General features: G+C 34.0%; 1 protein-coding gene across 8 annotated transcripts in view; it reads left to right on the top strand.

The window, feature by feature from the left end:
• Positions 1-15,873, top strand: part of MCTP1 (multiple C2 and transmembrane domain containing 1) — a 559,844-nt gene that overhangs the window by 311,129 nt on the left and 232,842 nt on the right. For 5 of the 8 annotated variants that reach the window (XM_055565017.1, XM_055565004.1, XM_055565019.1 and 2 more), the window contains exons 5-6: positions 252-357; positions 8,919-8,957. In XM_055565017.1, coding sequence (XP_055420992.1) covers positions 252-357; positions 8,919-8,957 — 145 coding nt within the window. The remainder of the gene's footprint in view (positions 1-251; positions 358-8,918; positions 8,958-15,873) is intronic. The other 3 variants (XM_055565018.1, XM_055565010.1, XM_055565001.1) reach the window with 1 other exon arrangement.

The following is a 15,873-nucleotide window of genomic DNA, read 5'->3' as shown; positions in this document are numbered from 1 at the left end:
TTGAGCATTGTTTTATGTGTCTGTTGGCCATGTGCGTGTCCCTTCTGGCAAACATGTCTGTTTAGGTCCTCTGCCCATTTTAAATCCAATTGCTTGGGGTTTTTTGATATTAAATTATATGAGTTCTTTATACATTTTGGGTATTAAACCCTATTGGATGCTACCATCTGCAACTATCTTTTCACGTTCAGTAGATTGCCTTTTGCTGCTGGTTTCCTGCATGCTCAATATCTTAACATTTTATATCATAGGCCCACGGATGTGACCTTAACACTGAAAGATCCCCATTATCCTGACCATGATCTTGGAATCATTTTGCTCTCAGTCATCCTTACCCCTAAAGAAGGAGAACATGTGGTAAGTTCCCGCAGAGTCTGGTTGTAGCTTTCTTGCTCCCGCTTGTTTGAATGTTGTTAGCCTTCTCTGAACACAGAGGTAACATTAACGAGAAGCAGCGTAAGAAAGTCTGGCCTTTTCTTTGTTTCTATGAGTATCTTGTGTATCAGCAGTCTAGGTGTATCGTGTCTTTTGAATTCAAATTTCTTATTCTGTTCTCTAGGTCAGGACCTCTTCCTGTATATAAGAGACACATTTGCATCTTTTATCATAATTTTATTTTCCAATTTCAGACATGTTATATTGTAGCGAACAGTGATATTCACTCAGGGATTATATTTACTGGTGAATTGAATATTTTGAATTCCACCTAGAGATATCCAGAGCCTACTGTTTTGATTGTACTGTCAAATGTACCATAACAAAGAAAATGAGGTGAAATTACAATAGAATTTCTGCTTTCTGGTATTTGTTTGATGAATGATAAGTGAGTACTTTTCATCTTCTTGGTGGGCTTCCAATATTGGCAGTACCAATTTTCTAGCCTTGGCTGTCTGTACTTCCTTGCACACCATGCTACTATGAGAAACTGACAAGAGATACAGAAACTCCAGCACTGTTGAAGCGATGGTAAAAAAAATATATTTATATGCAGTTTTGACCTGCATCGATATGCTTGCCAGTACACTTTCTGCCTCAATTTACCAAAGATTATTTATTAGACTCAGGGTAGTTTCATGTACTAAGAGCTATTCTCATTAATTCTGATTGCAACACATTTTAAGAGTAGACATATTTAATAACTTTTAGGCAAATTTAAACACTCTTTTTCAGCAATGTGTGTATTGCTGTCTTAAAATATTGCATGATTAAAGTTGGTATATGTTTTCTACTGGAAAGGTATTAATATTATTGGCATTTTCCCCTAGATTGTAAGTAAATATAGCAAGTTACAGTTTCAAATAGGGAAGCGTTTTAAACTCATTGAGAAACTCACCTTTTGCAATGGACTTTTCTCTATCCTTTTTAAAATTAAACAATGAGCACACCTATTCATATATAATATTTGTTAAGTATGATTTAAGTCTCTATACTTTATTCAGTGAGGAAGAAAATGTTCTTTTTGAACAAGTGCTATCTGATAATAGCTACATTGAGAACTTATCATGGTGAAAGAATGTATGTACGTTCATAGGCATAGTCTCGTGTGGGCAAATGAAAGGGTAGGTGATGTTTTTTCACAGAGAACATTTATAAATATCATTTTGAAAGTCACCAATTCAGAATATAATATTTCACCCAGTATAAACCAAGGAGTGTATCCTATCTGGCTAGTCCATACACAGGAATAAAGTATAAATATTCATTTATTCTTTTATTCAAATTAATCTGGTATTCATCAGGAACCTGCTATGAGCTAAATCCTATGCTAGACCCTTGAGCTTCCCTGCTGGCTCAGTGCTAAAGAATCTGCCTGCCAACGCAGGAGATGCAGGTTCCATCCCTGGGTTGGGAAAGATCTCCTGGAAAAGGAAATGGCAACCCACTCCAGTGTTCTTGCCTGGGAAATCCCACAGACAGAGAAGCCCGGCAGACTATAGCCCGTGGGGATGCTAAAAATCAGGCACAACTTAGCGACTAAAACAGCAACAACACGCTAGACCTTTAGGATTCAGTAGAGCTGAAATGCAGTGGAGAGCTCAGAAATCAAATGATCCCAGAAGGAAATGTAAAATGACAGCTGTTTTAAGTGCCATGAAAGAGAAGTGACGTGCTGCTGTACAGAAAATAGAGGGGAATTTGTTCTAGTCATGGGAACAGCATTCTCTAAAGAAGTCGAGTGAGACACGAGATCTGAAGTGCGAATAGGAGTTGATAAAAGCAAAAAACAAAGAAACAAACAAAAACAGAGGAGGTATTTGAAGCAGAAGAAATAGCACAGGCAAAGGCTCTATAGCTAGGGAAACCAAGCTGCACTCCAAGAGCTGAAAGAGTATTGGAGCTTAGAGAAGGATGGAAGCAGACTGTGGGAGATCCTAGTGCATGATGACAGTCAAAGGGAGGCACCCAACTGCGTCAGGACTGTTGGCCACGTTAAAGTTCGTGGTCTTTCCCCAAAGAGCAACGGGGAGCCATTGAAAAGTCTGTAAATGGGAAGCGGCATAATTGTATTTGCCTTTTGCTGTAGAAAAGAGATGAAAGAGTAAGAATAGATGTTTGGAGACCAACTAGGAAGCTGTTTTAAAAATTCTGGTGGGAAATGATGAAGATTTGGATTAGAGTTGTCCGACACAGAGATGGAAGGAAATGAAAAAGTTTATCTATCGGAGGTGAAATCAACAAAACTTGGTGACAGAATATTCTTGTTTGGTGAAGTTTTGTTACTTTAATGAAAGACAGCACTTCATAAATGAAAATAACCGAGTGCCTGAGATCTTAGGTGTCCCCAGAATATCCGAACTGGCAGTATTACTGAGGATCCAAATATATACAACTGTTTTAGTTATTCGGGTGACTTCATGATGAAAGGTCTGCTGATTTTCTACATTAAAAGAATATTTATTAAATATTCTAACATCAGACTGAGGGTTTAAGGGATCAAATTGGTATCAAGAGACTTTATGATGAAGTAGCTGAATTGTTCTAAATTACTCAGAAATATAGCACAGGTAGAGTAATACTAGAAATTAGTTTTTCTTCAACAATTCTTGCAAAAATCCTTCCATCTCCATTGCTGCTCAAACATATTTAGGCACCATTTCTTTCTAACTAGGAAAAATCATTTTAGAATATGACAGTGCCTGGTTACTTATCATCAGTGGTTTATCAAACATGAATAGGAAAGGAAACAGGTAGGGTATACGAAACTGCTAACATATCAGAAACCTGGTATTGTTAATTATCTTTTCTTTGTTTTCCTTTCTCCTTATTGTATCTGTCCAGCCACATTCTCCCTTAACATTTCAAGATTCTTCCTGAAATCTTCATGCCATTTTCTTGATTCAGATCTTTTTGGCTAACTTAGTTTTTTGGAAGAAATCTTTTACTGCCAAGTATTTTTCATTTGTTGCCTTACTTTATACCTCCAAATAGCACTAGATTGTTTCTGCTGCAGCAACTGAAAACCAATGTCTTTTCCCTTCCCATTTTGGATACTCTGTCCTCTGCACCAGAGAAGCAAGTGGCTTATCAGCACCCAGTGCCTCAGAAAAGCACAGTGGATGCAGCCTGTACCAGAGACAGCCTCTAGCTGGTAAAGCCCCTCTTGACCTCATCAATACCCGAGAAGCAGAGAGAAGGGTGACCTGGAGGACCTGGTCCTCATTGTGGATGGACCGATAGCTGGGAGCTTGGAGTTGGTTATTGAGAAGCAGCTGGGTTAGGGGCAGGGGAGGAAGCATGAAAGGTCCCCTATAGGAAATCCTATCAGGATCTCCAATATCCTGGCTAGTCTGATTCCTAGACTGGGCTTGCAGCTTCTGTGCATATGCTTTACATGATGAAAATTTCTAACAAAGACACATGAATTAGTACTTCCCCCCTTTTGTTTATTTTGGTCTATATAGCAGTTCTAGAGCTGTTTATTAATTACTGTCTCTAACATTGGTAAGCGACCCTAGTTGGGAGATTTTGAACCTCTGAATAAATGTCATTTGTAGGCATCTATTGAATAAAACCACTTATTGGCCACCTATATGCATTATGCTAAGTTGTATAACTCCTTCTTTATTCTTCTTCTAAGTGTTCAGTGACCTCTGGCTATTTCTCTAACATGGAAATGGAAACTCCTGATGAAGGCTTTAATTGTCTGCAGCAAGGGAACATTCATTCCCTCACTTGTAACCTTTGTCCCAGCAAAATATAGACTCCTGCACAGCTCACCTCCTCTCAAGTCCAAGCTTTCTCCAGCATAACTTTTCCTACCTAAAATATACTTCTACATACTGTACTTCACCTTCCCTCCATCCTATATCCTGTCCCTCCTGGTTTAAGAAATAATAATTTATAAGTATTTACAGATATTTAAAATTATTGTTTCTGCTTACCTCTCTTATGATGACTCCTCTTAGAACCTAGTCCAGCTTTCTGTACCTGGTTGATTTTCAGTGGGCTGTAGATGAATCTCAAGGAGGATTTGATGGAATGCCTCAAAGGTTCAAGGGAAAGTATTTTAAGTTTCCTTCTTCAATATTCAAATCCCTGAGGTTGTCACAAACAATATTGGAAATAATGATTTAATGTTCCTTTGGAACTCTTAAAATTTTTTTTAATTTTTTTTAAATTTTATTTTATTTTTAAACTTTACATAACTGTATTAGTTTTGCCAAATATCAAAATGAATCCGCCACAGGTATACATGTGTTCCCCACATGTGGAACTCTTAAATTTTATATTAATGATAATCTGATTAAAATCAGTCTATACTGCTCATCTCGAGATTTCTAACCATGACAATGAATTAGAAGCACATCACTGTATTTTCTTCATTTGGTAACGTGCCTAGTATTTATTGGCTAAATATATTTACCTGGAATACATTAGAAATTTCTTGGTTAAAAGCAACTCAATTATCCAGTGTACCTTCAAATTAAACTTTTAATATGCCTGAAATATATAATGTATTGCTGCAATGAAAATGACATGCTGAACTTTCACAAATTACCTAAGAATAAATCTTATTTAGAGAAATTCAAATGCATAATGCAGAAAACCAGAATCAGTTTACTAAATGCTTCATAATTCCATTTAATATTCAGAATGATGCATAGCGAAGGAATAGAGGATGATTTTGCTTTGACCTTCTCACAGCAAAATTATGAGTTCTGTTCTCTTTGATTATTAGCTCAGAAATGATCTATTTTAAGCTTTTGGAACTTAAGACTTAGTTCAAAAAGCACATGTTTATTCTTATGCCTGTGTTTATAAAACTTAACTAAATATTTTATATGGATTCACATGGAGAATAGATAGTATGAGTTTCAAGAGCCATTGACAAATAAATCCTAACCATCATATAGGAAATAGAACATTAATGTTAAGAAATCCTATCAAAAGTGGGAAGGAATGAGTAACTGGAAACAGAGGACTTAGCATCACAAAGTTCTCAGAGTTCTAAATCAATTATCATGCCCGTGTTTAATACGCTATTAATACTGACATTACGTTTCATGAATCACATGGTTGCGAAGATTTCTCCTTGTGTGAACAGGAGAAATTTCTCCTTGTGAGAACAGTTCTCCTTCCGGAACTCAGTAAAAAGGAAGAACAAGTTGAAAACCTTTTACTAAAGCCTGTCAAACATACAATATCTAATTATAGCTAATTAAGAAATATACATGAGTCATAACAAAAGTATTTCATGGTTACTTATGTTAAAATCTTCTCCATTGAGTCATGATTCTTTTGTAAAAAATCCCAGTTGTGAACCGATACCTATATGTATGTATGTGTGTATGTTCGTGTGTATATATATGTATGTATACACACACACACACACACATATATGTGTGTGTGTGTTTTAATTTTCAGTGTTGCGTGTGTGAGAAACCAAAACCTTCCTGGGGGCATGCTGATGACTTGCATGACTCAACTGTCATTTCTGCTTTGAATGCATGTTCTGTGTAGGCCCTGAAGTGTGCAGTGCATACATGTGAGTCCTGTATGTGGTATTTTGGTCTGATTGTGTGTTTGAGTTCTTTCTGGCTCTTTTTCTAGCAGAGTTCAGTCCACAACTTTCTTCATTGGCGAATTTGTGGAATAAAAGTGAGTTAATTTGTGTTACACACTCTCTTAGATAACCTAGACCTACAGATTGGCTAAAGCTAAAAAGTAGAAAATTTTAAGAAACATATGAATTAACCTTAGTTGATCTTTAGTGAATTTATTTTTCTTGGTAGTTTATTTTTAAAAATTTTCTGAATTCTTTCATAACCTAACATTTGGGGAAAACCCATCTATAAACATACAATACATGTGTTTTATAATATGTAGGTACCATAATATCTAGCCATTCTGTGATTTTTTTATATCTATAATAGCCATGTAATTGCCTTAAAAAAATCACTGGAACAAAAGATAAAAACAAAACATGGATTGAGAATGTGAAACTTCTAAAAACCCAAAGATTCTGCAACTCTCAGAGAGTCATATTTAATGTACTTACGCCTTTTATTGGGCTTCAAAGAGGTTGAGTTGCTAATAAAGAGTTTGAATTGTACTATAATATTAGATAATGACACTTTCAAAAACAAATTCATATGTTTCTCAGCTGAAGATCAAAGAGCAAAAACTAAATCTTGTTTTTCTAGAATTTGCTTCATCTCCTATCTTTAACATTCCCCAATCTTTCTTCTCTAACATGTCTCATAGTTAGCAAAGGTAGCAATGTTAATATTGATAGTATGTCTGTTAAATTCACTTTTTAAAAAACTTTTTTACTGTTTCAATTTTATTGAATCTACCTTCACCCAACCATCTAAAAAACAAAAGAGAATTGGGACTGAGATACCTAAACCCACTGGTTAGCAGGTTGGATTCATTCAATAAGCAGAAATTTTGTTATAAAATCCAGGGCCATTTTGAGAGTCATTAGATTTATAATTGAACTCTAGAGATTGAATCAGAAAATAAGGAATTATTCCCTGTAACTGCCCAATCTTTCTATTGACACTTGGGGAATTTACTGGCCTTTTGTTTGTATCAGTATCCCAATCTGAAAAATAATACCATGCAGCTTATTGGTAAAACTGATTTTGAGAGACAGTAAAATACCAAACCTGTAGTTAGCTTTACATATAAAAGGTTAATTGCATACAGCGGTTATGAGTCAGGGCATGTGGCTTTGCCAGGAGTAGTGAATCTGTGTAACATTGAGTGTGTTGCCCTGAGGTTCAACTCTTCTCCTGTTCTTAGCCATTTTTTCGTAGGACAGCATTTCTTACAAAATGGAACTTTGAAAGATTCTTAGAGACTAGTTGATGATGATAAATGGCTACGAGATAAGAGATTTTAGTTTTTGATTTACTTGTGTTAATTATTCTCACCTGATATGACTCAAGAACTTGTCCCTAGGAATTACCATTCTTTGTTCATTGAAACTCTTTCTGAGAAAGTTGAACATGTGTAGTATGACTCCTGACTGGGACAGTTTTGATAAACTTGGCATACCATGAAAGTATTTCATGCGCAATTGACTTTAATGGTGAGGAGAATGTGGTGGTGGTGGTAACGGTGACAATAACTCATTTGTCATCAACAACAGACATCTATTAAACATCCATCTCCACAGCCCAATGGTGGATTTTGCTGCTTCTGAATAAGTTGGACATTAGTAATTAGAAAAAATATAATACTTTGCAGTTCATGACTCCATTTGAAAAAAATAGGGAACTATTGTAAACTTGGGAAATCTATTTCTCTTCCATATTTTAGTTAATATTTAACTCAGTGTATATAGAGAGAATATAATCCATAAAACCACTGTCTACATTAAAGCGGAATATAGCCTTATCTTTGACAATTCTATGATTTTTCTTATTTCCTATGCTAGAACTTCTACATAATTCCTTTGTCTTGGTTCAAGCCAAAGGTTGCCTTCTAAATGACTTAATCTTATATTAAAATCTTTCCCTTTTTGTATTTTTGTAATTTGTGAGTGGTTTCTGAAATGGTCTTGCTTTACAGTGAATTTTGCTGAAGAGATAGAGTTCCTAAAAGGCACCAGTGCTCTTCCTTGATATACAAATACAGCTAGCATTTCTATTAACTGTATTCTTTGCTCCAAATATTCCCTAGTCCCTACCGCATCTGCCTTAAAGGTAATGATAAAGCTGAGGGTAAGGAGGTTATCCAGAAGTTAATACCTCAATGTTCATTGAGAATTTTTCTTTTTAAATGGAGAGGAAATTAAAAGTCATTGTATTTTTATGAGTTACTTTATGCAAGAGACAATGATCTTGGGCACTCATCATGAATTTCCATGAAACTTAATGAAAACTTGAAGTCATAACACCTCTTACTATGACATGAAAAAACTTTACAGGATCTGAAATGGCTATTAGGAAGATCCACTAATAACCATCACAATATGCAGCACTTTTTCTCAGTTGAAAGCATTTGAAAACCCTGATGTAATTACAGACTAACTGGAAGCAGACACAAATCTAAGATGCCATCAATGCAACAGACTTTGAATGTGTTTAAGGAGGAAAATTATTATATACCCAGTAAAGTCATGATACATCCTCAGCCTCCACTACCAAAAGGAACAATTGCTAATTGGGAGACGCAATGCATTTTTTTCCTGTCAATAAGATGCTTCAAATTTTCCATTCTATTTAAAATCTACTGTCCCATTTCTTTGTACAAAAGGATAAAGCAAATGAACTCTTACCAGAAAGACTGCTTGAATGTTAAAGGTGCTGCTTCTAGCTGTGTGTACCAGAAAAAACAATTTTTGTCTTGTGTAATTGTTGCTGGAAACCGTTTGCTGTTTAAATGTTAAGCTCCCTCCAAAAAACAATTGGCTGCCCTGACCTGTGCTTGAGTGATAAGATAATGAAAATGCTTTATTTCATTTACAGACAATGCTAATGAGGAAGAGTTGGAAAAGATCAAGTAAGGTAATGCTTAGCATGTGATCTTTCAGCTTTTCTCGTTGAGAAGAACTATCAGCTGCTTTCCCAGGCTCTCTCATACCCCTTCAAACTACGCCTCAGAATTTCATCACCCTTCACTTTTTTCTTTTTTTCCCCATGAACTTTAAACCAATCATGTGATGCTTTTTCAGTAAATAGAAATCACTCTGATCAATCACATCCAAACCATCCTCTTGCTAATCTTGGGTCACTTTTGAGCATCATTCTCAGCATCTGGTTTCTGTTCTGGGCACCACAGGGTCTAGAAAATGCCTTTGGTCCAGATTAGGTTTAAAATAATGGCGCTAGGGTAGGGACAACTCCAGAGAGGAGGAATATCCAGGTAATTTACTGTTTTCTTTCACTGAAAACCGAGTCTGAGGTTTTCTAAACTCAAAAATCCCTTTATTGCTACATCTTTGAAGTGCGTAATGAGAACAGTTTTCTGTCATTGCTTCTCCTCTCACTTCAAGAAATAAATGGCAGGTGGGAGCGAGAGGAGTTTATAGTTCTTGTAAGTTACCAAGCCCTGGCTCTTCCTATAACTTGTAAAATATAAAAGATCTATTCTAAGCTTCTAATCTGTTCAGTGGTGGTACCACTCTTGTACACAAATAAATGTCAAGATGAAACCGACTTTTGTATGACTACTCCTTGGAATAAATCTAAAGGATTTTATTTGTAAAGATCATTTTCGCTCAAATTTCTATTTTACAAAATTGGTACTCCTTTTGAATAGTGACTTATTTTTTTAGACCCTGGAACATAACAATCTTTTTTCTTCCATTCTGATTGAATCATGCTATTATTTAAATTTTTCTTTAATTTTGTCACTTTCATTATCGTGAATTAAGAAAATACTTATAGCAACATGATTATTTATAGTAATGTCTTAATTTGCTTTAACCAGAATTTCTTACTGTAAAAACTTTCTTCCCGGTTATTGTAGAATTAGCAGCCAAAAGACAATTTGGATCATAAAAAGGTCAGGTCCACATTAAAAATCACCTTCATCATTTTAATAAAATTAAAAACATTTATTAAGGAAATTTGCCGAATATTTCTCACCTAGTGTTCACTAGGTTTTCTCCCGGCCAAAATAAAATTTCAAAAATCTTAAGGAAATATTTGCACTGTTCATATTTGTATTACACTTTTTTCTTTGTAATTATGCTTCAAAATTAGTATTATATTAAAGATATATATGTTTAAAAATTCATGTAACTTGACTTTCTTCATTCTGTGTCCACATTATACTATATCTGTGTAAAAACATTGTAATCCATTAATATATAGCAATATCTCTCTTCCAGTTGTAGTTAAGATATAATGCTAGAGCAAGATATTATATAGTTTTGAGTATTAACTAGAAGGAATAATCTATTTTATTGTAATATAAAAGAACAAAGATTCTTCTTTAAATAGTTCATTTAATTAATATTTAAATTTAGTTTTAAGGATAAATTAAGCCAACATAAATCCATTTTTTTGATCGACAAAAAATAATAAACATCTATTCTTTACTATTTTCATATCTAAACTTCTTAGAGTTTTTAAGCATTAACAATCCAATTGTACATTCAAACTGGTATATTTTCTAGCTTGACACTGATGATACAGAACTCCCTGTATCTAACTGCACTCATTGGGGTACTTGGTAGATTATTTTTGGTGTATATAATAATATAGCTTTGGGGTTTTTAGCCTGGGGGATTTTCAGTTTTATAAAATTTAATGGGGACAGTGAATGCTGAGTAGAAGAAAATCATTTTTTTTTTCCTATGAGAACATACTGAATACCTGATAATTCATTCAAATTGTCACTGTCCCTTAAAATATGTGCCATATTCATCTTAGTGTTACAAGAGCAGAGTGTTAAAATGAAAGTCCAGGGAAAGTTTGAAATTTCAGTTACCACCTCGTCCGCTCTCCTTTAACACACAAGGAGACTGCTTCCCGCAGTTCTTTCCTCCGGGGATTGAAGGAGCAAGGATGATGTTCAAGTAAATAGTCCTTCCTGAGAAACGAAGGAACGAATGACTGTACTGTGTAGTTATGAGTTACCATGTTGTGCAAATGCATCCCTTTTCTAATGATTTCAGTGTTTTCCCTGTAAAGATTCCTGTGTAAGTAAAGATTTTTCCTCTTTTATTGTTGGAAAGAGGATGTAATTTATTTGGATGACTCTTGAATACAGCTATTTTTACATGTGATATAACTGTACTTAAAGTCAAAGGTGAATTTTTCATAGAAACAGGTCATTTTCTTCTTTGGAATCTTGGTTTATGGGACTGAGATCTGCTTTTTTATAGACAGGCTTCAGTCTGTTTTTAAGCCCCCTTGGTGCCTGGCTTGCTGCGATTCATGGGGTCACAAAGAGTCGGACACGACTGAGCGACTGATCTGATCTGATCTGGTGAAGATAAGATCTGAGAATTATACACTTTGTGGCAAAGACTTACATATAGTCAGATAATGTTGTTAGATATTTTCTCCAATATGGAGTTCTCCTGTGCTTATTTTCTTTTTATTTTCAGAAATGATATAAGCATGGAAACGGGGTGAGGAAAAGCTAAAATGGCATTATTATTTTTTTTAATATGCACATCTCTTCAATGTATACGTTCATCAGCTCAGGGAATTTCTCATTACTTAAATATCTGCTCATTTTCATTGTCTTGCCAATGGCAGATTCTTTCAATAGAAATCTCATTATTTGTGAAACTCACATAATGTGGGGCTGTATTTACTATTGAAAGCAAGAGAGGTGAAGAGCCGACTTGAGGACAGAGAATTTGTAATTATAGTTCAGGACAGATTTAGATATTATTTGAAATATATGTGTTACCATCTAATAATGAATAGGGAAAAACTATGCCTAAACTCACCTCCAGAAAGGAAGAGTGTTAAAATATGTGTTATATTTGAACTGTATGTTAACCAGTAAACAATTATGAATTCCATAGTATTTCCTTTTCTGAGGATAGTAGCATCCTGTAATACACTCCTTCTGGTTTTTCCACAAGACATACTTTCCACTGTGCACATTTCTAATTCTTCCCACACTAAGCTTTTGTAGGAAAATATTATTTTAAGAAGAAAGGGATCGATAATTCCCTAAACTTGGACAACTGGATAATTATCCTGGCCAAAGTTTTCTGTGTAGGTGACAAGATGCATTTTGGCAGAGAAATAGTGATGCTTTGAGTTATTGTAATGTTTTATTCTTTAGAAGAAGCTTATCATTGATAATTTATTCTAAGGCTAAATTATTCAACAAGAAAGCTTCATGAGCGCAGAAGAGAAGGTGTATATGAATTTTGTGAATTCATTTTGTGGGGTCAAACAAAAAATAGAAAATCAATAATGAAATAATTGCCTCTGTCAGATGGCAAGCAAAAATGATTTTATACTACATAGTGTGTCTGCGTGTGTTTTAACATGGAAGAATAAGTTTATCAGTGAGAGCAATAATGAACTTATGCTTTCAATAAATCATTTTAATTCTATGAGAAATAACCATTGTGATATAAAGATATACACATTGCAATTTCTGTTCTCAACAATACCAGTTTAAAATTGTTTTAAGAAGAGTTCATCCTTTGAATAATATGACTATGTGATGATGTCTCATTAGCATATCTTCTGTTACTTGATAGCTTATTTTTTAGTAATATCTTTTTTATAAAGATTTTATTTTAATCACTTAGCATAATTTTAATGAACTATAAAACACTTTATTCACTGGTTGAATGAGGCAATTTATAATAAGACTTTTGGCAAGGATATTGTTAATTTAAACTAGAGAACACTTTCAACTCTGTAAGTCTGCAGGGCATAGTTAAACCTGACACCTTGGATGACACATTAAAAATGCATCAGTGAAAACCTCTAAGTGCTTTAATTTAAGAAATGGTAGAGAAACAGATTAACACATTTTTAAGTATCTCACACAGTCAGTCAGACATGGTGGGGGGAAAAGTCATTATTTAACAAGTACGATGTCCTTTTCATAAAAACCTCATATCCTGATAATAAATAGAGGATGATCTTTAAAAAGTTGCAAAAATGAAAATTTTAATGATTTTTTACTTTCTCAACTGTGAATGACCAAAATGGCTTTTCTTTGGTGTCTCATTTCTATTGATTATGTATATGTCTTTGAAAAAATTAAATGCTGACATGTTTTTGAAGGAAATATAAAATTCTTTTAAAAATTCTTACTCTTCTACTATCTGTACTTCCAAATTTTTCTTATTTGGAAGTTCTATAAAGTCAACCTCATAATTAAGACTTCCAAGAGTCTGCAGTACAACAATAAACATAGGGCGAATTGCATGAACATTTGTATTATAAAGGACTGTATTTTTATCTGAATTAATTATACTCCTAAAATTCATAATGAGTTTATTTAAAATAGAGATATCATAATGCCAGTGGATTATTGCCTCAAAATACATGGAGCCATAATTAAATTTTATATTGAGATAACTTTTTTTTCTTGCTGTTTCTGGCATTGTTTTCACAGAGGTATAAAATATCATACATTTTTATGTATTGCAATTCATAACTACAGGGATTTGCTGTAACAAGAGCATTACATTTATTTGACCCCTCATGTTAAATTTTTAAAATGTTGGGAGTCCTTTGGGGAGAATCTGGATGAGCTGGCACAAAGTGAAATGCCAAAATGTAATCTTAAGGAGAAAGTGGATTCCATGACGCCTGTGTGCTAGCTCTAAGATGTTTGATTGTGGGAACATAGATTGGCTTTCACATTGCTAATGTGTGCTACCGAGTGAGCTTTCTGGACACTTTCTGGACTGATCAAAGAGTGGGAACTGACATAGCTTGACTCCAGGATGATGAAGGTTCATTCACAGATTACATGGCCTTTTAATTCAAAGATTCATATGTATGTACATATAATGTATCTAACATATATATGTTAGATACAGATATATGTGTGCATGTGTGTATATGTGTGTGTGTGTTTGTAGAGTGTGCCTGGAAGGAGATTTATTGGTTTTAAAGCCCCCAAAATGTCTACAGTGAAAGTAAATCATAATTTTTTAAGGACTGGTTGATAAGCCCTGGTTGACAATGCGTGTATTTATATATATATATATATATGTATGTATATGTTAGATATATATATACACACACACACACACACACACAAACACATGTACGAGGAAGACTCCACGTAAAAATTCTAAAAAGAATAAAAGACAAAGCAAGGCCGGGCTTCTGCTATAAGAGTAGGTCCTCTGGGGAGCTGACATTGCCTCTTTCCCTTCAACAATATTTAAAAGGACAATGGGCATTGCAGAGGGATTATATTTATGTTTAATGAGTATAAATGATATGAACATCTATTTTGAGGAACCAAGAAAATAGTGTTTCAGTGTTCGCTTCTACTTCCTTCACATTCCTGTGTTCAGTGACATGTCGATAGACTTAGTCAACTTGATGGAGGCATCTGAGAATCGCAGCTTTGGTAACTAGACTCCAGTGTGACTAGGAAAGTCTATGAAAATTATTTACTTATGCACTTACTCATTTTTCACCTCTTAAATGCCCAAGGAAGTGGGCAAGGAGGTAAGAGAAAATATGCACCTATAAAAACATGCTGTGTAATAATAATACTACCTGACTTGACTTTTACATCAGAATCTCATACTTCAAAACTTCCAATCTACTGTGAATGTTTTGAGTATCATAGAATTACTGAACTAAAATAGCATGCAATGTGTTTAAAGGCCTCTACAATTTAAGGCCAATAAAAGATATCACTTTTAGTGATTTCAGTGGCTATTCTTGCTTGTCCGATGGCAAGTCATTAAATCTTTCTATGATTTATTTTATATAGAAATAAATAGAAATATTATATTTATATATACTTGTATACATATGAATATTTTACTATTAAACATTTAATATATATAAATAGTTTCATACTTTAATATGAAACATCATCATATTCATTTGTTGGGGAAAAATTGAGCATTTAGTTTTATTTCTCTGAGAAAAAGAATCCATTTTCTAGATTGTTTAAAATCACATTAACTTTTAGATTAATAGTAGAATTTTTTATCTTGGAGGAGAAACTTTCTTAGTATGCATTGAGTTTTTTGGAGGCAAAAAAAAAGTAGATTTAAAAAAGATATTACCAATGGATCTTGCTTCCTTAATAAATTCAAAAACTCAACAGAAATAGTTCAACAGTTCATCATTCAGAATAACTTCAATAATTTTCCTTTTATCTGCTTGACACCTATGGTTTTGTTCTGTTTCCTTTTGTTGTTATTTTATAATTTCAGCATTTTTAAAGTGGCACTTTCCTTCACTTACCAAAGTCTTGTCTTGGCAGAGACTGAAGTGTAACTAAATATCTATAATTAAGACTTAAGACAAGTCTTCTGTGGAATTCATAACGAGTTTATTCCGCTTTTCTTGCCCTCCACAATAAAATCGCCACTTTCTGTTTATTATCGTAAAACAGGTGTATCATTATTATTGTTTTTTGTTATTGTTATTAATAGAAATTCTAGTGAAAAAAAGGTCTTGGCTAATCTACTGTGAATTTTATATTCATCAGAGGTATAAGTGGCATAAGGGTCCACAGGAAAATTAACTTGTTTTATTTGAAATAAAGACCTAAATTTACATGAGAATGTAGGTTGTAAAATCAAATATAAATTTTAGTTGGTTAATAATGACAGAAGTAATTAAATATGACATAAAAAGCACAGCCCAGGGACTTCAGTGGATCCAAATGTGATGAGTATTTTGTTTCTCAAATTTTGACAGAGAAACCTAAGTTCTCAACCATAAAAATCCCTCCCTACCCCCACCAGCTCATCAATCTCATTTTGCTCTTTGCATACTAATCACATAA

This window comes from Bubalus kerabau, chromosome 1 (assembly GCF_029407905.1).
Source record: "Bubalus kerabau isolate K-KA32 ecotype Philippines breed swamp buffalo chromosome 1, PCC_UOA_SB_1v2, whole genome shotgun sequence".
In the NCBI taxonomy this organism is placed as follows: domain Eukaryota; kingdom Metazoa; phylum Chordata; class Mammalia; order Artiodactyla; family Bovidae; genus Bubalus; species Bubalus kerabau.
This window is presented reverse-complemented; position numbering and strand designations above follow the sequence as displayed.